At 41.5% G+C, this 25,388-nt stretch overlaps 2 protein-coding genes across 3 annotated transcripts in view; one reads left to right on the forward strand and one right to left on the reverse strand.

Moving 5' to 3' along the window:
- Positions 1 to 378: 378 nt before the first annotated feature.
- Positions 379 to 5,866, forward strand: oaz1b (ornithine decarboxylase antizyme 1b). The gene is given in 6 exon segments (XM_085793419.1): positions 379 to 562; positions 3,562 to 3,613; positions 3,615 to 3,701; positions 4,088 to 4,260; positions 4,527 to 4,612; positions 4,736 to 5,866. Coding segments are annotated over 6 exon segments (654 nt in total). The 5' UTR covers positions 379 to 437; the 3' UTR covers positions 4,867 to 5,866.
- Positions 5,867 to 7,254: 1,388 nt separating this feature from the next.
- The window catches only part of uhrf2 (ubiquitin like with PHD and ring finger domains 2), a 31,640-nt gene continuing 13,506 nt past the window's right edge, over positions 7,255 to 25,388 (reverse strand). The window contains exons 4-16 of one of the 2 annotated variants that reach the window (XM_085793420.1): positions 19,348 to 19,566; positions 18,974 to 19,083; positions 18,053 to 18,239; positions 16,860 to 16,983; positions 15,192 to 15,299; positions 14,922 to 15,026; positions 14,712 to 14,818; positions 14,170 to 14,332; positions 13,061 to 13,198; positions 12,609 to 12,852; positions 12,239 to 12,387; positions 11,848 to 11,946; positions 7,255 to 11,727 (exon numbers count right to left, since the gene is read on the reverse strand). In XM_085793420.1, coding sequence (XP_085649546.1) covers positions 11,581 to 11,727; positions 11,848 to 11,946; positions 12,239 to 12,387; positions 12,609 to 12,852; positions 13,061 to 13,198; positions 14,170 to 14,332; positions 14,712 to 14,818; positions 14,922 to 15,026; positions 15,192 to 15,299; positions 16,860 to 16,983; positions 18,053 to 18,239; positions 18,974 to 19,083; positions 19,348 to 19,566 — 1,900 coding nt within the window. In that variant the 3' untranslated portion in view covers positions 7,255 to 11,580. Of the gene's footprint in view, positions 11,728 to 11,847; positions 11,947 to 12,238; positions 12,388 to 12,608; positions 12,853 to 13,052; positions 13,199 to 14,169; positions 14,333 to 14,711; positions 14,819 to 14,921; positions 15,027 to 15,191; positions 15,300 to 16,859; positions 16,984 to 18,052; positions 18,240 to 18,973; positions 19,084 to 19,347; positions 19,567 to 25,388 lie in introns of those variants that run through there. The other variant, XM_085793421.1, reaches the window with a different exon arrangement.

A 25,388-nucleotide genomic window follows, 5' to 3' on the forward strand; every position in this document is an offset into this window, starting at 1 on the left:
GCTAATGGGGAGAGTGAGTGACATAAAACAAGATTTATATCTTCATGTTGTTGAATTAACAAAATATTGTCAAAATTCTACTAATTGGTGATTTATGACTCAGTTCCCCCTTTTTTTCCTTCTTTTTCTTTATTAGAAATTAAATGTTGCCTCATAGTTCTGTCTATTATTAAAGGATGGTTGCATTATCTAATGCTAAGCGATATCACTTCAGCCATAGATTTTGAAGATGAAAACATGAAACCCAATGAACATTTTCATGTTATCAATGTAATGTGGCATGACTTTTATTTTTTAAAGCAAACCGGAAGCGTGTGGCAGTCAGTATGGGTAACTTAACTCCCTTCTTTTCTACCAGCCGCAGCTCCCGGACCGATCACTTCCTAGCAGAGCAGAGCCGAGAGCAGTCAGCCCGTCGAGTCTCTACCCGAGGCCGGATGGTAAAATCCAACCTCCAGCGGATCCTAAACAGTCATTGCTTTGCTCGCGAGAAAGAAGGAAAACCACAGTCTTTTACAACCATGGCGGATTTAAGTAACCCAATCTGTGACATGATCGGAAAGTAAGTAAACGATAATAAAAAAAAAAAACATCACCTGGCTAACTGCTAACTGTGATGTGGGGGATGGGTGGCTAAGCTAACGCAGCTAGTAGCCACGGAAAAGCGGAAGTAAAAATACGTTTAAATGTATTTCCTACGAAATGCGTCGAATCACCGAGGGTCCAGCGATACACTTTGAGTAAAGCAAAAGTATAACAATATTTTATGAACTGTCATGTGAGAAGTACGGACAATTATCCGCTGTTTATATCAAAGAGGTTCCGGGAATAGCGTGAAATTAGCCAACATTAGCTACGAATGTCGTCGAACTTACGCGACTCAAGCTAACTGCGCTATTTAACACCGACGCGTCAATTTAGATAACATCAACTCACTTTGTGAAGAGGTGTTACGACATATTAAGTTGAATTTGCCACGACAAAGATAAAAAACAAAAAAACATAAATTGACAGGAAATTGAAAAGGATTAGCTATTTTCCACCCAGTCGCGTCTGAGTCCTTTTAAAAACAACGGGCTTAGGTCGGTAGGTGGGTTTGTGACTCCAGGGATGTCGGAATAAATAACCCCGAGCTAAAGAAAAAAAAACACACACATCTGGCAGTGAGGTCGACAGGTGAACACGTTTCTGGCCACGTTAGTCTCGTGAGCTCATAACCGAGTCAGATTGATTATTACGCAACTGACTTGTCAACGCAGTAAGTTAGGCCTCACGACCGACGACGTTTCAACTGTACGTAGCGATGCTGAGGTATGTACAGACAGATGACTGAAATACATCCGAGTTTGTCGACGACATTGTAATGTTTGTAATAATAGTGTAATATTTTTAAACATTTTTTTTTATTTTCATATTCACGTTTCAAGCAAATATTCGGTTGTAGAAACTAAGAATCGAGTATAGGCCCGAATAAGACATTTAAAGGGTTAACCAGGTTGTGGTGTACATACCGAGAGATTATTTATCATCCAGCTACAACGCATCCAGGAAGTACTCGGACCTCTTCCCCATTTTATGCATACTAAAAATAATTTCAATTCATTATAATTATTAACATCCCCATTCATCCAAATATATTAAAATGACACATTGACCCTTTGCTGTTACACTTGAAATTAATTAATCATAGGTGCCTTTAATTTTTCTTGGTCACCTTTTGAAATTTTTTAATCTTTGGTGAATCCACCTTTGGTAAATACTGTTGATTGAATATAATCTGGGTTTATCTGTCTATGTAAGGTCTCACTTAATAACACCAAGGTCATGAGTCAGAGGCAAGATCGTGTCAAGAGATGCAGACAAAGGGAAAACTGTTAAACTGCTGTATTGAAGGTCTCAGAAATACACTGGCCTCTTCTTAAATCATAGAAGTTTGCAAGAACAAAGACTCTTTCTAAATCTGGCCTTGGTAAGATAGGGTATCAAGAACCTGATTGTCACTCTGGCTGAGCTCCAGAGATCCTGTATTGAGTTGTACATTAATCAAAAATTAAATGTTTTGTTTTGCCTCATAAAGTAGAACCCCCCCCCCTATTTTAATTGGATGAACAAACAACCCTTTCAGTATTTTAGTTAATTCTTTTTCTGATTGCAAATATCCAGTGAGTCGTCGAAGGCATTGTGTAGTTATTTTTCATCGGCAGATAAATTGAGAATGAAAATAAATCAGAATTTGAACATCACAATTGTTTGATTGAGATGGAAATAAGCCAGTTGCAGCTGATTGTCTCCTGATGATGTTCACCATCAGCCAACAAACAAGCCTGTTTGCACTACATGTTTATTCATGTTTAATCCCTTCAAACCCTTTTTTGTAAATATATAAATACATGTCAGAAAATACCTCTGTTGTCATGGATAAAGTTAATCTCGTCAGATAAATATTTTTTTCAAGAGACCGGCTCTGAAGACATCCCAAAGCACGTCACCGACCGTTTGAACAAACTACACTGAAACTTGAGTTTAAGAATTGGAGTCTGGGTTTGTGCTTTAACAGCAAATATTTTGGGTCGGTTGCCTCCCACCGCATCCTGTTGCATTGGTGTACCACTCTCTTAAAAGTACTGTTAACAACATTGTATACACAGCACCATTGTTTTGGGGAGGGGGTATAAACTGTAAGCGGTCTGAATGAGCATCCAGACCTGCTGTTATAACACATGTTGTGGATTGAGCACTTAAATGTCAGTAGCTGTAGTGTTTTTTATTTTATTTATTTTTTAGTTAACTGCTTGGAAAAAGCTATTTCAGTGAGCAGAATCGAACGATGTTAAATTTAATTGCTAATAAAAACCAAACAGAACATATTAGACATTTTGTTTCCATGACCACGCACTTAAATATCAAACAGAATATTAATTTGGCACTTTTTTTTCTGAGCAACTCACAAAAAGCACTTTCAAACTTAGCAGGAACAAGAATAGGATATCGTCATAAATGAGAAGTGCAACCACATGAGCGTATCGTTCTATGGCATAAGTGCCTCGGTTTTTGCTTTTATTAAAATAAGACATGAGTAAGTGGTTTCTTATAAATTTCCCTAAAGCTCAAAGATTGAGTCTAAAGAATGCGTTCACTATGTGATGCCAGAAGAGTTTGTCCTTTCATATGTTTATGTTGTTTATGTGAGCATCTTCCATGATTAAACGTTTAACATAATTAAGAAATATGAGACTATAGTTTCTTATCGGTGGCACATCATGTTTTAGCGACTGCACAGGGCGTACGAGCTCTCAGACGTATTCTCATTAGAGTAAACATACATGCAGCTTGTTGCACCATGTCAAACCCACGCAGTTCTTTTAGGCACAGTGAAGCTGGTTGAAGTTCAAAGTCCCATGACGTTTATTTGAGGTTGTAGTAATATAAAATGACATGAAAAGACTATAAATATGCGTCATCTTCTATACGTAGTCATTTATGGTACACGTTTAATGATAGAAAGTGTTCCTCTCTGTGTTCTGACTCTGTCTTCTCTCTCTCTGCCCCTCCCCCCTCCAGCCTGTCCCTGCACTGTAGTAGTACCCGCGGCCCGGGGCCTCTGTGGTGCTCCTGATGCCCCTCTCCCACCCCTGAAGATCCCAGGTGGGCGAGGGAATGGCACACGGGATCACACTCCTTCAGCTCGGCCGGTCTACTCAGTAAGTCTAGAAACACACAAACACACACACACACACACACACAAGTGTAGGAGCTTCCCGTGTTTCACTGCAAACATTTCCTGTCATGTGACGATGTGTTTATTTACGCAGCTAGAAAGGCACACCCGGCTCGTATTTGATTCAGTCACTAAACACACCCCGGTTTCTTGTCTCACATCAGATTTCAGTTCATCTCTCGGCTCATTTGCTTTTCTGACCCACAGTTGCATGGTCATGGTGTGTGCGTGTTATTGTTTTGCACACATTTCCATCCCATTTGAATTCTTACGGATACCAAAGAGTAACGCACTCTTTACACGATATGGATATGTTTCCATAATCCACTGCTGTTTTCTGACGCGTTGTTTACCGTTTTATTTTTCCAGGACCGAAAGTTGACTGTAACGGAGGAGCCAGCAGGGAATGGTCGCCCTGGGATACTCCACTTCCAAAGTCGTCCCACTGTTACCAAGGCAATACAGTGGGATGCTGTCCTAAGCAGCAGCGCGCTCTATGTGGAGATACCTCTTGACCCTCTTCCCGAAGGCAGCAAGGAGAGGTGAGGACAGGAGAAAGCTCCACTCGAGTCGAGCTTTAGGTGTTTGCAATGGAAAAGCGAGCAGTCAGCTGTGACCTCCAGGCCTCGATTTCCCTCGTTATCTCAGCGTTTGGCTTGTTATAGCCCAAGAAAATCTGTAAAATCACACATAATTGTGGATAAACAAGTGATTTGGTCAGATTCAGTCATTGTTCTTGTGTTTTTTTGTGTGCCTGCATGATAAAATGTTCCATTTTCTAACCTAATCTGTTGTGTTTTCTCTCCAGTCTTGCGGCTCTCCTGGAGTATGCTGAAGAACATCTGAAAGTCGTTAGCGTGTTTGTCTGCTTTTACAAGAACAGAGATGATCGTGGTATGTTGCAAACAGCCCCGTTCTCCCAGCACACAACACCCACACAACTCGTATAATTATTTCTTACATCTCTATTTTGACTGACAGTTGTTTGTTTTGTCTCTCCTCCCTTTCCTCCTCCAGCTAAACTCGTGCGTACGTTCAGTTTCCTGGGCTTTGAGATTGTGAAACCGGGCCATGCCCTCGTCCCACCTCGACCCGACGTTTTCTTCATGGCCTACAATTTTGACAGGGACTCCTCGGACGAGGAGTAGCTCTCCGGACAGCCCCTCCACCCCATCCTCGCTTCCCCCCTTTTTCTTCCCATTGTATGTTTTCCCATCCTCTCCCAGCCTTACCCTCATACTCCAGCGTCTGTGTTTAAACCTCTGCGGTAGCCCTCTCTGTATGCAAGTATTCATTCCCCCTATGCTTTTTGTGTTCAAGGGAATACGTAAGCTGTGCATCTCCTATTTCCACCATCTATCTGTGTGTTTTAATATACTGTTTTCATTCAAGATTAATTGATGTTGTCACCTAAAAAGGAGGGAACCTTTGTTGTTTCAGACTTGTAATCATATTGCAGTCGTCATAGATTTAAGTTAAGTTCTCATATAATTTCAGTTTCTCGTCGAGTCTTTGTTTTGTTTTATTTCCTTTTCTGATAGATTAAGATGGAGGATTCTTCATTTCTTGAATGTACAACAAAAGGTCATCAGGTTTACACTCGGGTACTCCAGCTTTCTTTTGATTGGCTCAATAATAACTTAAAAATTAGTCCCACAATTTTGTTTATCTCTGAATTACGGATACATTTCAACGGGACCAGTTTCATTTTTGTAGCACTAATATCCTCTCTAAAGTATTAGGATTTTCTTTGAAAGGTTACTTTTGAGTGACAGCCCCAATAATTGGTACTTCGTTGCTGAATAGTGAATCCATGTAGACTAGAGGTGGGAGTGGCAAAGATGAATGCTGTTGCATGTGTCGGTTTCAAGTTCAAGATCCTATGATGAGTGTATTGGTACAAAGTGAAAGGAAAGTGAATAATCCAAAGTGCTTTTTGCTTCTTTCTGCCATGTGTATCTGACAATATTGTAGTGTTTTGTTTTTGGAGATTGAAAATTATTGCTGTGATTGGATTTTTCTTTATTTTCTTTTTTTGTTTGGATTAGCATTCCTTTTCAACTTGTTTTTCATGATAGTTATGAGTTTGTTGTTCACCTGCATAGTGGTACCTGTTGTGCTTCTGTGATAATAAAACAAACAGATAAACAGTCCTGTCTTTGTCCTTACTTAAGCTCATTTGTGCTTTTGTGAATCAAAGCATTAAAAGTTTTTTAAAGGCTATTTTTTCCCCCTCTTTTAATTTGAAATCCGTTATATATCCTGGACTGAAATGACTGCTCTGGTTGCGCTAGATAATTTTTCTGTGTGAGGTAATGGCATGTCGATCTAGAGCAGACGTTTACTATAAAACCACCTGTGTTTTACCTACATAATGTAATCCAGTACAAGACTATAAAACATTTAACAGCCCCTTGTGTAATAACAATGCAACTGGTATCCAACATAATGTTCTCTGTGACGAAAATCAGGTCACTTATAAAAGAACAGCAGGGCAGACATCCAGACGGTGCTGTGTGTCTTCATACCACCAGGAGGCTCCACAGGACTCTGAGCCACACATTGAAAATAAATCCGACTTTCAAGTTACATCTGCGGTATGAATCTGTGTGAGATGTGCAATCACACAAACACACTGCTGAAATGAATTCTAGGAGTCATTTTTTATATGGTTTCAGTTGTTTTCAGGCAAATGATGAGCAACACAGTAGCTACACAAACTGATACAGAGTCCTTATATTGTTTTACAGGTATTAATATTATACTTTTATGAAATTGTATGGCTGACATTTTTATCTATTTTCCCAAGAGGATCACTTTGTGTATGTGTTTTGAAAGGTGATGCTCGATGTAGAACTTAATGATTCAAAATAAGATTTGTGACCTCATGTTATTAATTTCCAGTGCGACTCATCTTACCTGAGCATGAGTCATCGTAATCAGGTAAAATAACTCAGCACCTGTGTGGGTGAGCGAGAACAACACCTGGTGCTCGAATGAACGCTAACGATACAGATGATACTCAGATGACATGTGAATAAGGTTTACGATTAATGTCCTCCATGTTCTTTCGTATGGCCAAGACAGAGCACAATGTTTATCTAAAAAAAAATAATACACTATAAAACCGTAAACACTACAGGGCATTTAAGTATACTGTGAGTATGGAATGATTATTTCTTCATCTTAAATACTTGATTGAAACAAAAGCTAACAACAGTGGTGGGTGTTTTTTGCAGTTTAGCACCTTGGTAGAGAACAATAACAGCAATGCACGTTACTGAAACACTGAACAGTTGGACATGTTCATTTAAAAGTTTAGAGAAGGTCAAATTAAGTTCACCTGGAAAGGTTTTAGTGCATTCTGAAATTTAATCTGAAAGACAAATACCCCAAACTTTTTGTGAGTAGTGTAAATCTGCTGTTAATCCTTTATTAAACAGTGATTAGTTGGCTGTGATTGACACAACTGCATTATTATGGAAGCTGTGGAGATTCCCATAAAATATACACAGGGCAAAAAGAAGAGGAGAAGCTTTGTTTTCTGGAATCCAAATATTTAATAGGTACATATCAAGTATTATTATGACATGTATAAAATTTCAGATCACAATATGAAGCAATGGAACTCCTCAGACTGGCGTACGCTGCAAATGTTTGAGGCTGCCACATAAAAATGACTAATGATTAAAATAGAAGAGAAGCAACTAAACTGGTAGAAAAATGGCGTACGGACATAGATAATAGTAATAAGCATTCTAGGAAAATTAAAAGTGACTTCTCAAACTTTTTTTTTCTTTCTTCAATAGAGTGCAATAAGAAATCAAATTAAAAAAAACAACACAGCACTGAAGCCAAGCGTCCACAAGACGTCTAAAAATTGTTAGTACTGTAGGTTCACGGAGAGCAGAAGACAGCGGAGGGAGAGGAGAGGAGAGGAGAGGAGGGGGAGCGAAGGTCACAGCAGATAAAGAACGGAGGGCTATTAGCTTTGCCAGTCAATGCAGGAAGAAAAAGAATCTTTGAACAAGACTGAGCAACAGTGGAAGTAATGCACATCACAGTTAGCTTTAAAGACCATAGTAGCATTTTGTACTTGCATGTTGTTGATAAAAAACAGAAAACAAAAACTCCTGAATGATTGAACAGAAACAAGGACATCACCACAAACGAACAAAAACAGCCTCATGTGAAGCCGTCGGTGTCTCAGCTCTACAGAAAAACATGGCTTTGCCTCGGAGGCTGTTACAGGTGAATGTGATGGTGTCGGTGAACGGGGGGGGTGGGGGCTACATTTTCCCCACGAAAATCAACTCATAAAAGTGTTGAAACTAATTTTTGGATATCGTATCTGAGCTCCAGCGCTCCAGGTGACCCCTGGCCTGATTCACAGATCAGCGCAGAGGCTCTGCTGCCGGCTATGTGCTCTCCATGGGATGTGTTTTTTTTCTTTTTTTGTTTGAGTTCCCATCAGACCTGCCAACCTTGGACATTTTAAAGTACCATATTAGCACTGGAATAGATGCAAATCTCTGTTAGCTGCTCCAGGTAGAAAAAACACATTTTAACTCTTGGAAAATGGACTGTATAATAAAAACCAATTCAGCAGTGCATATAACTCTCATTTGAGTCACATATTAATGCTAAAGTACAAAAAGGAAGGTAAAAAGGAAACATTGTTGCGTGATTAAAATAAGGTTTTCGATTTACGTTAAGCTTCCAAGTGCATTTTAAACGGGGCAGTTTGATTTGTCTGAACCCACGAGATTTAAGAAAAAGTAATAGATACAAAAACATGGCTTGTTTGGGATTTTCGCTTTAACCAATGTAGCTTACAAACTGTTTAGAAATAAGTCTCCAGCTAAATTTCTGCTGTATCTGAGGAAAACCAACATTAATGTGTTAGCCAAGCTTTATTCGTCTGTTTTTTTAGATGATGCACTGAAGCCACACCCACAACGCCGCCTCACACTGGTCAATGACACATTGAACTTGAACAACTAATGCAGCCAGTAAACTCATGGAAACCATAAAAAAGACGGAAGAAGCGTTCGCTCTCGGCCTGATCCAGAATATCAAAATAAAATCCACTTGGCTCAAATCTATTTATTTATTTGACGCCTCCTTAATATTCAGTGTGAAAAGTTGCAACTTTGGAGTGCTGTGTGTGACACAATTCAAACATAACCATGAACATAAAGATACTTTTCATTCTTATTATATATTCAGTGTCTTGTTGTATCCAAGTGCAATGCAAGACACAAGCTATTGAAATGTCCAACAGCACATTGATAAAGCTATGTTATGCAAGTGCACATCGGTCAGCTCTCACATAAGTGCCACTGAAAACCTCCCACAATGTTGACAAGCTCCCACTTGTGCCATGTATGGATGTGTATGTGTATTTTATTTTTCCGTATGTCTGTACAATACTTGCTATTCAGTCCCAAGGCAAATGCACAATAAGAAATCTGAACTCTTTTCTAAAAAAATGAAGTTATGAAATGAAATGTTTATCATTGTCTAAAAAAGAAGCAGATGCACAAGAACTAAAAAGAAATATGTCTAAAACAATTCTTTTTTCAGTAACTTCCTGATTAAAGAATGAGTTAACAACATTAGGAAAGTGACCGGACATTGGATGCCAACTTTTGGTATTTGTCAGTTTTTTGTTTTGTTTAGTTTTTTTAGACCATAGAGCTACAAGGCACTCTTATCCGTTTCCTGTGGTCTTACAGGTCAGGACAATTACAACTCATGACAACATTAGACTGTTTGCACAGTGCATCTCTGTCTAGCTTACACACTGTATATTGGTGAGCACTACACAGGTGTGGAGCCACATTACCATTGTGTTCATTAGAGAGCTCATCCATTTTCTGGATGTCATTTGACAAAAAAAAAGACAAAATAAAAAAACACAACTCACATCATCCTGGTTGTGCAATCACTCATCAGATTATTACTATTTTGTTTTTTAACGGAGAAGCAGATCATTCTGAATACTAGTTAATACTAGTTTCTCCGGTGAACATTACACTGAGTCTACCGGGAAGAACAATAGCGGATGAATATCTGGTCTGCAAGATATATGCTAACCATCTTTGTGTAAAGTCCTGCTTGATTGTGGTTGCTTGGTAACACCCAGGACGACCACAGTGTGCCCTTTCAGGCGTCATGTAAATGGCTGTGCGAGCAGCGCAGTTGGTGCTTTTCAAACGTTTTCAGAGCACTAAATCTTTGTGTCATCTTGTGTAAATCGTTCATTTATAATTACATCATTGCAGTGTTTCTCTGGTAGACAAATTAAATACCAGACGATGTGTGTGTGAGGACAGTTCAGTCAATTTCATCAGACTGAGGAAGTGAAACCAAGAATGGCAGAACATGTGAAAACATACTGATGTGAGAGCTTCATTCACGGGTGGAGAAATGTTTTTATGTTAATTATTTATAACTAGTATCAACAGTGTTAGAGGTTTCAATAACACTCATGGGGGAGAGTCAGTAGCACGTCCTTGTTTATCTTATACTTTTATTATTAGCTGCTTGGAAAAGTGCCTTGCTAAAGAATGATGATGATTTGGTACGGTCTTGTTTGACAAATAGTTTATTTCTAAGTGTGATTACGCAACACAAATGACTTTTTAAAAGCCGATTTCTGAAGCTTTTCTCCATGTCTTTGGTACGTCTATTTAATACATGCTCCATGTAAAATCCAAGGAGAGAGTCGATGCCTGTTGCTCATTGTTGTGTTCACTAAATGGTGTGAAGTGGCAGCTCTACTGGAGCCAGATTATCGTCCAACACCCCCCCCCCACCCCCACCCTCCACTAAAACAAACTGGACACAGCTGCCAATTTCTGTTCTCTGAAAACGCTCTGACACTTTGCCCCCGGTGAGACAGTTCCTTTTCCTCTTTATTAGCTCATGGCGTGGCGATGGCGTTATTCCAAGTGTCGTGAGCAGCTAGCAGGATGCTAACAAACGCTGATCCTGATTAAAATACTAAACAAGTCCGCTGTAAATGTCAGTAATAAAGTGCTCCGAGGTCACAAAAAACGTATGTGCTTTGTTTTATATATACATACATATCGATTCTTGACTTTTTTTTCTCTTCTAATTGTAGCTTGGCATATTTAATGTCCGCTCAGTGGCCGTCTCATGCTCAGTGATCTTGTTGTACAGGGCTGAGTTACCTCGTCTGTGTGTCTTCGGTAACCTTGTGAATTTGCCAGTCCTGCTGTGCCTACATCACTGTTTATCCTAGCACCTTTACTTGCCAGCGGAGTCAAAACACTCAGCTCAGCATTTTGGTGTAAAACTGCATACATGGTACATAAAAAATGAACACAGGTTGGCAGGGATCTAATGATCTGAAGATACCGCTGGGCAGAAGTATGCACGTAACGGTGTGCCGTGTGTCAGTTGTTGTTTTTTTTACGTAACCTGTGGACAACACAGTGGAAGGGCAAAATAGAAAATGAGCTAAGATCTTGAGATGGCGAGTGGGTGCGAGAGTCGGGGCTCCTTTTTGTGCGTTTTTGTGGCAGGAGTAGGGAGGTTAAAAAATGTCCTTGGTTGAATTTCAGGCTGGTGATGTTAATGGAGACAGTCCAAGTTCAACAGATGAGGTCAGTCCCTACTGAGGTTGTTTGTGTATGAATGATTGTATACATAGTAAATGGCTGTATATGCAATATACATTTGCCCGTGGGTAAGTACAGTATGTGTGCGCAATGCATTTTAAAGTGGAGCTCTAGGTACTTGACGGTATACGCGGGTGCACAGAATGGATGCTTGTGTGCGTGTATGTACGTTTTCTACTTAGAAATGTGATTTTTTTTTTCTTTTTTCCGACCTCACCGGCCCTTGCTGTAGCCGGGAAAGAACTGGTCGAGCAGCAACTGAAGCGTCTTGTTTTGGGTCATGACGTAGTCCTTGCCCAGGTCGTGGCGGCAGGCGGGGCAGGTGTACACCTTCGCTCGGAACGACCGCTGGAGACAAGTCTGAGGAGGGAAGGGAGAGGGTGGCGGGACATGTTCACACGCAAACGCCACTGCAACAGGGATTCTGAATAGCTGTAGTTACACACACACACACACACACACGCTCACCCGGTTACTGACCTTGCAAACATTGTGTGTGCAGACGGTGGTGATGGGTTGGAAGGCCAGCTCCTGGCAGCACACGCACATGAAGATCTGCTCCATCTTGCGCAGGAAGTTCTTCATAAGTTAAAAAGGACAGAAACAACGTGAAAGGAATAAAAGTATCATTACAATCTTGTCCTTTCAGAGATATGACAGTGATACTTGTACTGTATAAACCAAGATCTATCCCTGCTAAACAAAAACTGTGACTGATTCATCTGGAAGCGAGAGAAATCAAAAGGAAACTGACTCAGGCAGTTAAGATCTAAAGACCAGTATCAGCACCATTCTTTGGGATCTATCTGTGTGTGTGAGATGCTCTGTGAAAGACTATATTTTTTGTGTGGTGTTGTACTGGGACTCATACCGGCCCCTCTTTAAGGTGTTCCATGGCTTCATCCCAGAGTTTCTTGTTGGCTGTGTCCTCTCGGATCAACTGCTGCTGCTGCTCTGACAGCTGGAAGGTCTCCTCTATCTTCACCCGTTTAGACGGAGGCTCTGCTGCTGGTGACGGCTCTGCTGTAGACACACATGTGAGACTTAAGAAAAAGGAGCTACAACAGCATGAATATTAAAGATTTACTATGCTGCGCGCCTCAGGAGAACACAATCCTGATGAAGCGTTTTCTTTTTTAGCAACAAATGTGGTTTATTTACATGCTCAGGCTGTTCTCACCTGTCCTCTTCTCACAAACCATGTCTGACCTGCTCTGAGCTTCAACTGTGAAAGCACCCACCACTCTCTCCGGTTGTCTTCTGCTCTCCGTTACTTTGCGGCTCCTCTTCTTCCATGCTGGCCACTGGCGCCATCATGTCCCCCACCTCCTCCTCCTCCTCGTTCTCCTCTTTCTCCTTTATCTTGCGTTGTCTCCGGGGCCTGCCCCTCCCGGGATAGTGCTTGGTCCGGCCGCCGCGACCAGGTCTGGCGCAGGCCTCCTTCTTTGTTTTGTTTGCCATGGCCGCCAAGTAGCCTGGTGGGTACTGCAGACACATGGGGGAAAGACGACTGTCAACAAACAGGAAATAACAAGTGATTTTCACACCAGCCTTTGGCACAAAGCAAGAAAAGCACACTGCATGAACAGCTTGTATACTGTATGTAAATAAATACAGTGTCTAAACAGAGGTTTCAAATACTAAAGTGTCTATACAGTGAAGTTCACACACAAACACACACTCACAGTCTAACCTGAACTGCAAGGCCCAGTTTCTTGATCCGCTCCAGTCCTTCAGGTGTCCACGGTGCCGGTTCCATGTCGTCCCGTCTCAACAGGTACCGCCACACCAGGTAACCACACTTTCCGATCTCCGGCCAGTACTTTACCACCTTGAATACACACGTGACCAGTGTGTAAATACATTGAACTCTGAAGTGTTTTTTCAATCTTTTGAAGCAGGTCAAAAGAAGAGAGGTTCAGTCTCTACAGTCAGTGTTGGAAGCATGAGGTAAATTACATTTGTAGGATTCGGGGATTGATTGTCTTCCCTATATGTTCAATTCACATTTGTGATAGGCTTCACTTTAATTAGTTGGTTGATTGGTTGGTTAAAGGGATAGTTCACCCAAAATTCAAATTTCACTCATTATCTACTCACCCTCATGTCGACTAAGGGCTGGGAGAAGTTTCAGAGTTCTCCGTGCCTTCTCTGAGTTACAGGGGGCTCTGTGCAGCACTGCATGTCCATATTACGGTTGAGAACGGGGCTCACTTTTCTTCGTCCAAAAAGACACACCAAAAAACATCCAAATACCTCCATAGTGCTCGTCTGTAATGTCCCTCTTGTATTGAAGCCCCAACATGAGAAATTGTTCAAAAAAAAATTAAATAAGTAAATATTTTAAGCTTGTTTGTAGCGGAAGCTCCCAGCACTGCTCTTCCTGGTCCGTCCAAATCTCGCGCGATTTGCATTGACACCCAGGTCACGGCTCCGCAAAAAAATCGCGCAAGATTCCGGCACAGCAACACTGGGAGCTTAAGCTTAAAACATAATACTTATTTAATTTTTTTCAGAACAATTTATCATGTTGGGGCTTCAATACAAGAGGGACATTACAGACGAGCACTATGGAGGTATTTGGATGTTTTTTGGTGTGTCTTTTTGGACGAAGAAAAGTGAGCCCCGTTCTCAACCGTCATATGGACATGCAGTGCTGCACGGAGCCCCGCTGTAACTCAGAGAAGGCACGGAGGACTCTGAAACTTCTCCCAGCCCTTAGTCGACATGAGGGAAATTTGAATTTTGGGTGAACTATCCCTTTAACAACCTCCAGCAAAAACAAGAAAACCCTGTTTATACCTTGTAAATCCCATCGTAGCGGTTTCCCTCCTCAGGAGCGTATTTGCTGATACGTCGACCTTTGGAACTGCGAACCACCCTGACCGGCTTTCCCGCCCGCCAGTTCCTGGACTCTGCTCCGTCTTTGTCGTTCAGAGGTGCATCGCAGTTTAAGGCCAATGCCCTGCAGCAAGTCAAGTTTCCAGGAGAAAAAAAGAGATTTGTTTTAGCCAAGTCTGTCCGAGGATTAGTGATGTTAATGAATAAGTTATCAGTTGCTTTTAAGAAGTTAATCCCTTAAGCTTGTTTATTTAGAAAAACAAAACAAAAAAAACAGTAAAACAATCTTTGAGCTTTACCTTTTTAGAATGACTTCCTCAAAAGAAGCATAATTAGATTAAATGAGGCCCATTTGATTTCGTGCCCTGGGAGGTGATGATTTTCAGATCATGCATCACTTGAGTATTATTATTTAATCGTGCGTTTAACCATCTGAGCTTCAACTAGCAGAGATTACAGAAGACCTTTCTATGGGCTTCTAAAAACGTCTTGAAGTGTCATACCTATTCATGTGGGTCAGGGTCTGGTCAAAAGAGTGCTCTCCGATGCGCTTGTTTCCTGAGAGGTCACGACCCCCGCTGCCTGTGTAGGTGAACTCATCCCCCCGGTCCTACGGCAGATCACAGAAATCAATCATAAGTGACCTCAAGTAATAAAAAAAGGAAACAAACAAGCTATGAAACCTCTCCACAAACAAAATACAAACAACCCACCACTTCATCTTCAAAGCCCCCAGCCAACACCAGGGAGTAGGAGCCGTCGTTACTGCGCCCGTGGATGCCGCCGACATGTGGCCTGTGAACACCTGCCTCGCTCACCTGAAGGGATAAAAGCATTTTTAAATCACGCTGAGAAATAAAATGCCAACACAACGACATTTACTGACAGCAAATAAAACGTTAGATGGGAAACTTGGTTAATTTCTTGACTCTATCGACAATCAGAGGAGATTGAAGGAATAAGAAATGCTCTGAAACGCTAACCTGTACTCTGAATTTCCAGGTGGTTCCAACAGGAACACCAGGTATGGGTCCATAGTGGTTTGAAGGAACAATTGTGCATTCTTTAGTACGCCCCACACAAGCCATACCCTGCAAACACATCAAGACAGAGGACAAGTCATCTAAAACATGATAAAAAATATCATTAAATGCAGACAACATGTATGGAAATGCCTTTAAATCACAGATCTGTAGTGTTTAAGGATGAGGTGATGATAGTTGTGGGAATTTTGGCTAAATCTTAAGATCAAATTTTGAGGACAAAGGATCCCATTCAGGGAGAGCACTGGACATCAAAAGGGAGAGTACAAAAAAGTAAGAAAAAAATTGCGATAATGTGAAAGTCGAGTATAAATGCTGTGAGTCACAGCACTTAAATGTGCCCAAACACACAAGCCAGACTGTTTTCAATTAGTCCACAGAGAAAGGGAGCATTCTGGTAAAGAAAGGAGTTATTTTCCGTTGGCAGTTCCAGGAAAGTGGCTAAGTCATGCTTAATGGCATTGTTCACATTACACCATGGAGCAGAGCGTCAGGGAGACAGCCAGGCCAGGATGGAAAGCAGCCACACAATATCTCAAAGTGTTGCCATGAGAAGACTCCGAGGAGATTTTTGAGGAAAATATTTAACAGTATGCTTAAAACAGATGCTTTTTAAAACAAATTTTAAATACATGTCAGCTGTCTTCCTGTTGCATTTTCTGCCTCAGTGACTAGAGCTTAAAGTAAAAAAGTCTGAATGTCAGTTTTGGCCTGTGCCCTCTACCACCATGATAGCATGAAAGGAGGAGGAGAACCATGTGTTCATGAGTCATGTTTTAGTCAATAATGCATCAATATTTAGGCATGTGGAAGTGCTCTAACTTAGGCCAGCTTCATTCCTCAACTCCAGGAGCGCGATCTAAAGCTAAGTAGATGTGAGGAAACGGCAACTGGATCAAAAAATACTTTTGATCTCATCAACTGATCTGAGAGAACGAGCGCTGGTGTTCTCAGGCAAAATCCGAAAGAGCTTCAAAAGAGGTGCAGACAAATCTCTCAAGATGAAACAAACCATTTATCTGGGATAAAGCACAACACGATTAAATATTTAACACAGAAATACAATGAAGGATCAGCCAGTTTGGAGGAAAAGGGTGGGATAAAATTAAAATCGAGGAAGCTGAACATAACCCCTGAAGAAGAGGTCTTTTTTTTTTGTCTTGTAAATTACTTTTTCAATATGTGGTGTCCTGATGTGTCGTACGCTCAAATAGCCACTTGATGCCTTTGTATTGTTTTGAAAACAGACAAAAAAAAAGTGGAAATGTCATTCCCAAACAAAAAGAAAAAGAAGTTGTGTTGTGATGAATATTTTAACTGATTGCTAGCTGCAGAAAAGTCTCACAGTGCAGAGCTGATTGGTGGAAGATAAAAAGAAATTCCCACTTGAGCCTACACGAGCCCAGAACAAGAGACTGAGGCATTTTTGTATTATCTTGGCATCTCATCAACAGCAGGCCTCTGCAGAACACAATGGATCAACAATCTTTTGACACAAACTTATTTTCATATTTTACAATTAGCCGGTACTCTCTCTGCCCAGGCGGCCTAACCGACTGCTGCTCCACCCGCCGGGCATGAACCTGAGGCCGCCCCCCCCCCTCTCACCTTTCCCCAGTCCCTTTGACTCTCAGTTGTTGCTGAAGGCATCTTGGCTTTCTTCTTGCTGGCTTTGAGCTTCTCTCCTGCCTTCACGACCTCACTGGTGTCGTTCTTACAGGTGGGACAGTACCTGGCAGAGTGAGAGGGAATCAATCATTTCTGTAAAGGTGTGTGAGTGTCATGATAACAACTAACTGTTTGAAAATAAGGTGGAGATGCTGATCTTTAGCATCTACAATCCATCTATCTTTTCCCTGATGCAAATTGAAAAATAACTTATTTTATATTAATATGTTGTTTCTATTCAACAAAACACATCACATATTACACCAGACCCCTCACTCTGATATTTATTCTGAAGGATATCAGCGTTTCCATCAAACTTGAGATTTAGACTAAATCATTGTACTGCAGCTACCTATTGGAAATGTGTGAGTTTTCTTGATGTAAGAGGAACAGTTTACACTTTGGGACTAAGATAACTATCTTTTTTTTGTTGATAAAAAAAACCAATAATCTTAATATGGTCGACTTGTTTGGGTAAAACACAAATCGTAGCAAAAGCAGAGGAACTGCTAATATTTTGAAGACAGGGAAGGTCATACAAATACCTTGTATGACCTTTAAGTTGCTGTCCACTCAGAAATGTTTTGTTTGTTTTGTTTTTAACTTGGTTGACCTTCAACATGCAGAATGATACAGCACAAGATAATAATATATATAATTTATTTTAAGAATTTTTAAACAAGAAAATCCATGTCATAAAAATTCTTATTCAAAAGATAATAATTTTATGGTTCAAAATAAGTCTGACATGTTTAAACTAAAATGTTATGTTATATTGATTATAGAATGTGGCAAAAAATATATAAATGTTGTATTGAGCTTTTTCTGCAACACACGATGCTGGAGACAGAGGTGGTTGGAGGGAATCTTCCTCTCAGCAGCCGTAGTAACTGCCAAAAAAACAGTTATTTACACTTTGTCATTGGCAGCGACACATTCAAAGCCGCTGCGTTACATAAACTCACACCTGTGACTGCAGATTGTCATTATCTTCTATTGACTTCAACCTCAGTCACCACTTAACTGCTCCTTTAATGCACTTCAGCTCATACAAAGCATCATTAATAAGCCTTCTTAATTTACTGTGTATCACAGGATCTCGTGGCTAATTGCTCGGCAACAGTCTCCCTCACCAGTCCTCGTCATCCGGGATGGTGGCCAGCGGCGGGTTGAGGCAGTAGATGTGGAACGCCATGTTGCACTCGTCGCACAGCAGCTGCATGTGAGCGTCCTGCTTCCCGCCGCACACGCAGCAGGAGCAGAAGCGACACTCGGCGTCGGGGTCGGCCTTGCAGTGCTTACACTCGGGCCCGCTCTTCCCTGATACATGAGCAATGAAGAGAGACAGACACACACACACACACACAGGGTAAATCATTGCTAAAATATACCTTATTAAAGGGATAGTTCACCCAAAATTCAAATTTCACTCATTATCTACTCACCCTCATGTCGACTAAGGGCTGGGAGAATTTTCAGAGTCCTCTCGGAGTTACGGGGGGGTCCGCGCAGCAGTTTTTTTCCATGTAATGGTTGTGAATGGTGCTCACTTTTCTTCATCCAAAAAGACACGCCAAAAAACATCCAAATACCTCCATACTGCTCGTCTGTAATGTCCCTCTTGTATTGAAGCCCCGACATGAGAAATTGTTCTGCCGGTCAGTGCAAAGACACAGGAAGAGCAGTGAACTGAGACACTGGGAGCTTCCGCTACAAACAAGCTTAAAATATAGACTTATTTAATTTTTTTCGGAACAATTTCTAATACAAGAGGGACATTACAGACGAGCAGTATGGAGGTATTTGGATGTTTTTTGGCGTGTCTTTTTGGATGAAGAAAAGTGAGCACCATTCACAACCATTACATGGACAAATACTGCTGCGCGGACCCCCCCGTAACTCAGACAAGGCACGGAGGACTCTGAAAATTCTCCCAGCCCTTAGTCGACATGAGGGTGAGTAGATAATGAGTGAAATTTGAATTTTGGGTGAACTATCCCTTTAAGCTTTTGCCACCATTATGTTTGTCAGACTGTGTGCAGCTCGGTGCGTACGTTTAAACTGTCCATCAGATGCTGAGAGGGCACGAGCTCCTGGTTTCTCCATCTGGTAAATTTCATCCAGAAACTGAACCTTACAATCCCCGATCACATCTCCGGGACCCCTGGACAGAGGGCGAGAGACACAGAGAGAGAAAGGCAGAGAAGACAACAAGACAGAGAGAGAGAGAAAGAGAGGTGAAAGCAAAAGAACAGGAGACCAGAGGAGGAAGTAAAGATGTGTTATTGAGAGCGTTACAGACAAGTGTAAGGGAGTCACACATCACACGTCGAGCAGATATTTTAATGAAGAGAATAAAAAGAGCAATCGTCCCCCCCCTCGGCCCAACGCATCATCACCCCTCCCAACCGAGCTGAGGGATCCTCACCCGAGGAGGATCTTGACTCGGAGCTCCTTGCTGGTGCGAGAGGCTTGGTTGAGGATTTGAACCTCAGCATCGAACCAGAAGCCCCTCTCATCCGGCGTCTCCATATTGTAGTTGACCATCACGTGCATGCCGACCTGGAGCTGGTCCCACCGCAGGAGGGTCCGGGCACGTGGCCGCACATGCACCGGTCGCATCTCCACCACGCCGTTCTCTGGGTAGCTGAAGAAGAAGAAGAAGAAAGAAAAAGACAGAGGGAGGTTTAGGTGCGTGACACGTTCACGACAGCCACATCATCACCCCGATTTTCACATCTGTGAGAATAACTGCTGCACCCGAAGCATTTCTTGTCTCTATAGATTTCTCGAATTTTTCACCATGAAGTCCACAAAATAAATTAGCATCCCATGACAGCGACACTTCTCACCCAACCAATGCGTCTTTGGTGAATATAAAGAAGCGCTCTCCTCTTTATACATTAGCCACGTAGGCCACGATAAGAGCTCTGCAGCCTCTGTGCACATGGAATCAATTGTGTCCTAACGAACGATGTGAAGCTTTGCAACAACTCCAGCCAGTAAAAATCAGCTTTGTCAGAACAATGTGTTCTGAAAAAAAAAAAAAAAACAGATGGATGCGAATAGGAGCCATTTACAAACCACACACACTGCTTTAACTGCAATATGGACCTTCCCGCACAGGAACATGCAAGTCCATGCTTGTCGATGGAAGGCCACACAGAGGGGGAGAAGAAAAACCCCGTAACAGAAGTGGATTTTTGAGCAGAAAGCCAAATGTGATTATAAAACACCCTAAACTGAAACCACTAGTTGAATTTCTGCCCAGAAGCACAGCGTGAAATGACGCTGTGACCTATCGCCCTAAAAGTTAGAGCACAGGTCTCCTTTAAAGACGAGCCCGGCTTATCTAGAAGCAAAGCCAAAAGCACTTTGACCGATAAACATGTTGATTCAAATTAAATGTCTTCAGGGCCTATTCCACACATACAAGTCAGATGTTTTCCTGACACAGAAAAATAAAATGATTTAATATAAAACATTTTGCTCCAAAACCCAGTCACGTAGTGTTGATTTTCAAAGAGACTTGCCTCCACATACCATCAGACATTTGCACACAACAGCTTTCGCACTGCATTTTTGAAGCCAAGGATTATGATGGATTTTCACCGCTATGGCCTCCTTCCAAATTTAATTTAATCCAGCAACCTTACTGCCATTGGCAAAACACTATTCTTATTGGTTTAGTAAAACTTGGACCAGCTTTCTCCAAGTTGTTCTGTATAGTATAGACGAGAATCAGTCGGCTCGGCATTCTCCAAATTCTTTGACTGAAATACACATTTCCAAAAGGGACCACCACTGGAGCTGCTGTTTTAAAGAGAAACCAAGCCAGGCAACAGAAAATGATCATCATTCACCACAGCCGCATCATTGTGTTCGCTGTATGTCAGACATTTAGGAAAACAAGAAGTTTGAGTCATCTACATCCCCAGCACAGCGCAACTTCTGGGAACCGTTGCTCCCTCCTCTCCGGTCAACAGGTGACTAAAGATGACCGGCAGCCAAGATCAACAAACAGGCACAGTAGCAATGAAGGAGTACAGCGTTAAGTAAATGTCCACATAGATTTAGTTTTGTTTATCTAATGTCTAATGTCTGTTTTATGCTTTGGCTCAAACTAAGTGGATACATGTAAGTGCCTTATTATATAACCTGAGAAAGAGCATACAGCATTAGGTTTGGGTGTAACCAGGAATAAGGTGAATAAGGAAATTAAAGACATAACTGGTGTGATTTAAATCTTTTACCTGACTAACATCTCTTAAAGGAACAGTTTAACTTTTTGGGGAAATATTCTTATTCACCTTCGGACGACAATGCTGGTTTTGTCGCCTTTGACGTCACCTGAAGTTGCCAGGCAACTAGCTGAGACTCCAGGAAGTTACTGCGCCACAGAAAAAAAAATAGTCTGGCACATATATCCTTGTATCATATAACTGTTGGCAAGAAAGTGAATAAGCGTATTTTCCCAAAAGTCAAACAGTTCATTTAATACAAGATCAAAAACTAAAAAGGAGAAATATACAAGTCTTAAATGTTCCCCCTTGGTGAAAGAGGTTTCTGTTTTTTTGAAATGTTGAATGTCCATAAGGGAAACCAACAGCAGGTTCTATACTTTTCTGTCCTGTCCAGAGGAAACTTGGACTGGACAAAGAGAGGTTAATTGCATAGGCTTCCTGCTTGCCAATCATAATTAAGCTGCGAGGACCGGGCTTGACTCAGAGATGAATCGACAGCCTGCTTTGCTCTGCCAAACGCTGGATTTACGCTTACAGATGAACAATGTGTTACCGCCAAAGTTTAACTGCAACAACAGCCTGCACGCCCGGGTCTTCTCACACAGCGGGGGGGTTGTAGGTGTGGGGGTGGGGATGTGGGGGTAAAGAATTGTGTGCATGAGCGAGCAGCATGTGTTTGCATTTTCTGGGTAGGAAGCTGAGCCTAAACTGGGTATTTTTCTCTCAGACAAGTCTGCACTGACGCAGAACCGACGGCTGTCAGCCAAGTTCAGGCTAACGGTGATTAACGTTATCTAATAATACCCGACATTCTAAGATTTTATCCCATCAAAATGCACATTTATGCTATGCCTGGTTTCTAAAAAAGAAAAAAAACTTTTCCCGCATATCTTTATAGCACTGTAAATTGACTGGAGAGGGCCCACGGTGGCAGACTGTAAGAGTTGTAACTACCGTACTCCCAGGAAGAAGAGGCCGGGGCACAGTGCAGGGATTTCCTTTTTTAGGCCCAAGGGATTACTGAGGTTTTGGGTAGGGTAGGGTGAGTAGAAAGGGGGGGGGGGGGTGAATACAAGCAACACAAATACACACAGGCACACAGAAACATGAACATGTGTACACACACGCACGCACACACACTCACTCACAGTAGAGGAATATCAACCTTGGAACACAATGGGCCTCAGCGAGAACAGAAGGGGAACATGGAGCAACACAAGGGGAACAGAAGTACCCCTGGTTAAAGACCACACAAGCTCGGACTGTCTGTGCTGCTGCAGACTTGTCAACATCAAGCTACATGTTTCCCCATGAGAAATGACGCATCATTGTTTGAATACTATTCTTAGCCAAATTATGTTAAAAGGCCCGATGTTACATAAAGATAATGATCACATTTCATTTTCACTCTGACCTGCAGCGACTGCAACAGTAGAATATCATTTAATACCTTTCATACACATCTAAAAAAGACACAGAATCATATAATGGAGGCACAACAATTATCTTAATGGGAAAACATGACTGTCCACTGTCTCGCATCAATAAAAAAGCGCTTGTTTTGCCTATTTTTTTTTTTTTTCCCCCTCCACTGATCCTGTTGAGTCTCTGAGTTTGGCCCTGACAAAAGCTGCCAAATGTTTTGGAAGTGATTCAACAGGAGGACATCAGTACTTCATGCATCTGCCCAGGGCCGATGGGTGGAGGCTACTCTCTACGGACACTGCTTTCATGTTCTTTCCAAAAAGGCGGTGTGGCACGTAGGCCACTCCATTAATCTCATCTGATCTGAATGTGCCTAAGACCATTTATGGACAATTCTAAAATAAATATCCATAGACATAATATATATACTGCTCTTGATATGATTCATTTTTTTCTAATGTGACCAAAATACATACAGAGCAGGACATTTAATAGTTTTACTTGCAAAGTAATAAATAAAACTTGCTGGACATACTATATACTGGAGACACTGTTTTAAAATTACACCAAACTGTGTATGTGTACATGTCTGCATGAGAAGAGACTTGATAAGATTGTATTGGTTCCAATGCCATTACTGATTCTGCTTATCGGTCTGATTGTTTATCGCTTCCCATAACAATTCCGATTCACAGATAATAAATCTGTGACTCTGTAGTGGTAAGAGAGGTAGGAAAAAGGTGTGTGTGTGTGTGTGTGTGTGTGTGTGTGTGTGTGCGTGTGTGAGCTTGGTGTAGCAACAACAGTCTCCCATCATCTAAAATGGATGAAATGAGGGAATATTTGTACAGCATTCATTTTCATTTCAGTATCAGACATGCTGCTCAGTTGGGAAACAGCGGCACTTGTGCTCAGAATGTCAAACACGTGACGTTCCTGGGATTTAAATCCATGTTGCACAAAAAAGATCTTTCAGCGTTTTGGTGCTGGTGTTTCCCGGCATTGCTAGAAACCGCCATTTTACAGACAACTTGCACTGTCGCCATCTTCTCTCATAACACACATTGGATCTTTCTTCCCCTCCGCCATGACAGGTTTCCAAAAGTGTAGACACATGAGGCTGACGTTTGGCACAACTGTCGGAAAACCATGCTGGCATCGATAAATAGATTTGATAAGCGTGCGTGTGAAAGTGTGGACAATTTGGAACTGGTTTCTCAGCTGGAACAGGTTCTTGACTTCATCCGTATTTCTTTACTGCAATGTCTAGTAACTTATCGGCCAACGTATACAACCAGTACCTGTATCTGTAAACACCTGTAGATCTGTCTGGCAGATGATGGTATTTATGTAGTGAAACAGTCAAGGTTTATACAGTAAGATGGGTTATCTGCTGTGAAACACAAATTCATATTCAATGATATATTTTTATATATATTTATAAGGAAATGTGTTTTACTATTTCACATTGCTTAAAGGGATAGTTCAACATTTTGGCAATTTGGCCCATTGCCATAATCCCTATAGTTTTAGGAGTAGGTTCGTTACCTGTAATTGTCGGTGCAAGCTATTTTTAGAACGGCGGAGCAGAGCCGCAAGCTGCTCAGAGCTACGCTACGGAGGCTAATGGGATTTCTTGGTTTCCCTCATCAAACTCATCAAATACACAATCCAACAACTACAAAACGCTCTTGTGGACAAGTTGTGACCTGCACATTCATCACGCTATGAGATAATAATGGAACGTTATGAGACGGAGTTGTTTTAGAGGTAAATACAGAGACTGCTTGCTGAAAAACTGCCCCTGAGGGGAACGTGCATCAGCGGTTTCGCATGAATTTACCTCGAAAACAATTCTGTCTCGTAACGTTTCGAAGTAAATTTATCCCATGAGCCTCCTTAGCATAGCCCTGAGCAGCTTGCGGCTCGGCTCTGCCATTCTAAAAATAGCTTGCACAGACAACAAAGGTAACGAACCCACTCCTAAGACTATAGGGATTATGGCAATGGGCCAATTTGCCAAAATGTTGAACTATCCCTTTAACACATTGCTGCCAATTCTCGAATATTTATCATGTCCTTGAGTGAAATTCAGGACTAATGTGCCTTCTAAAGATCCGCTGTGACATGTAAACATCCTAATTCCCATGGAAACAAACATTTGGTGTCTTTACGCTGGGTTTTTCCACCTACAAAGATCACACGCACACCCAAAGAACGAAAACTGAGCTGCAAAGCCTGAAGGTCTGAAGCATCAGCACTGAATCTCCACACAGAGTTAACTCAACTATCCGCCCACACTGTCACTGTGGCTAGACCCACAGTCTCATATTACAAAGTAAAGTGTAACTTTCCCTGGAATTGAGAGAAGAAGGGAGAGAGAGACAGTTCAGGCACAGAGGAGGTAAACAAAGCAGCAGAATCATGTCAACACCACTATAAAGGCATAGTGCACCTTAATGAAATTTAGAGACATATATAATCAGTTGTGACATTGAGGCAACATGACAGAGGGGCTCTTAGAGTCTCCTCTATTATGAAACCATCATTAGTGCTTTGTGTGCTTAGTTGAAGTCCCTGTAAAGAAGGAGAAAGGGAGCGGAGGGGGGGGGGGGATGAGAAATCCTCAATTTACTGATAAGCAGCAGAGTAAGAAATACTCTGACACTAAACAAGCTATCTGAATATAATTGCTTCTCAGTAGCGAAGGAAAGCAGTTGCAGTCTCTCTCTTAACCTCCGCTTTGTGCATAATTGAGGCCAAAATGAGAAGCTTTAACTTTTTCAAAAATATGTATCTA

Source organism: Trachurus japonicus, chromosome 12 (assembly GCF_045865225.1).
Source record: "Trachurus japonicus isolate A0001 chromosome 12, Traja_1.0".
NCBI lineage: Eukaryota > Metazoa > Chordata > Actinopteri > Carangiformes > Carangidae > Trachurus > Trachurus japonicus.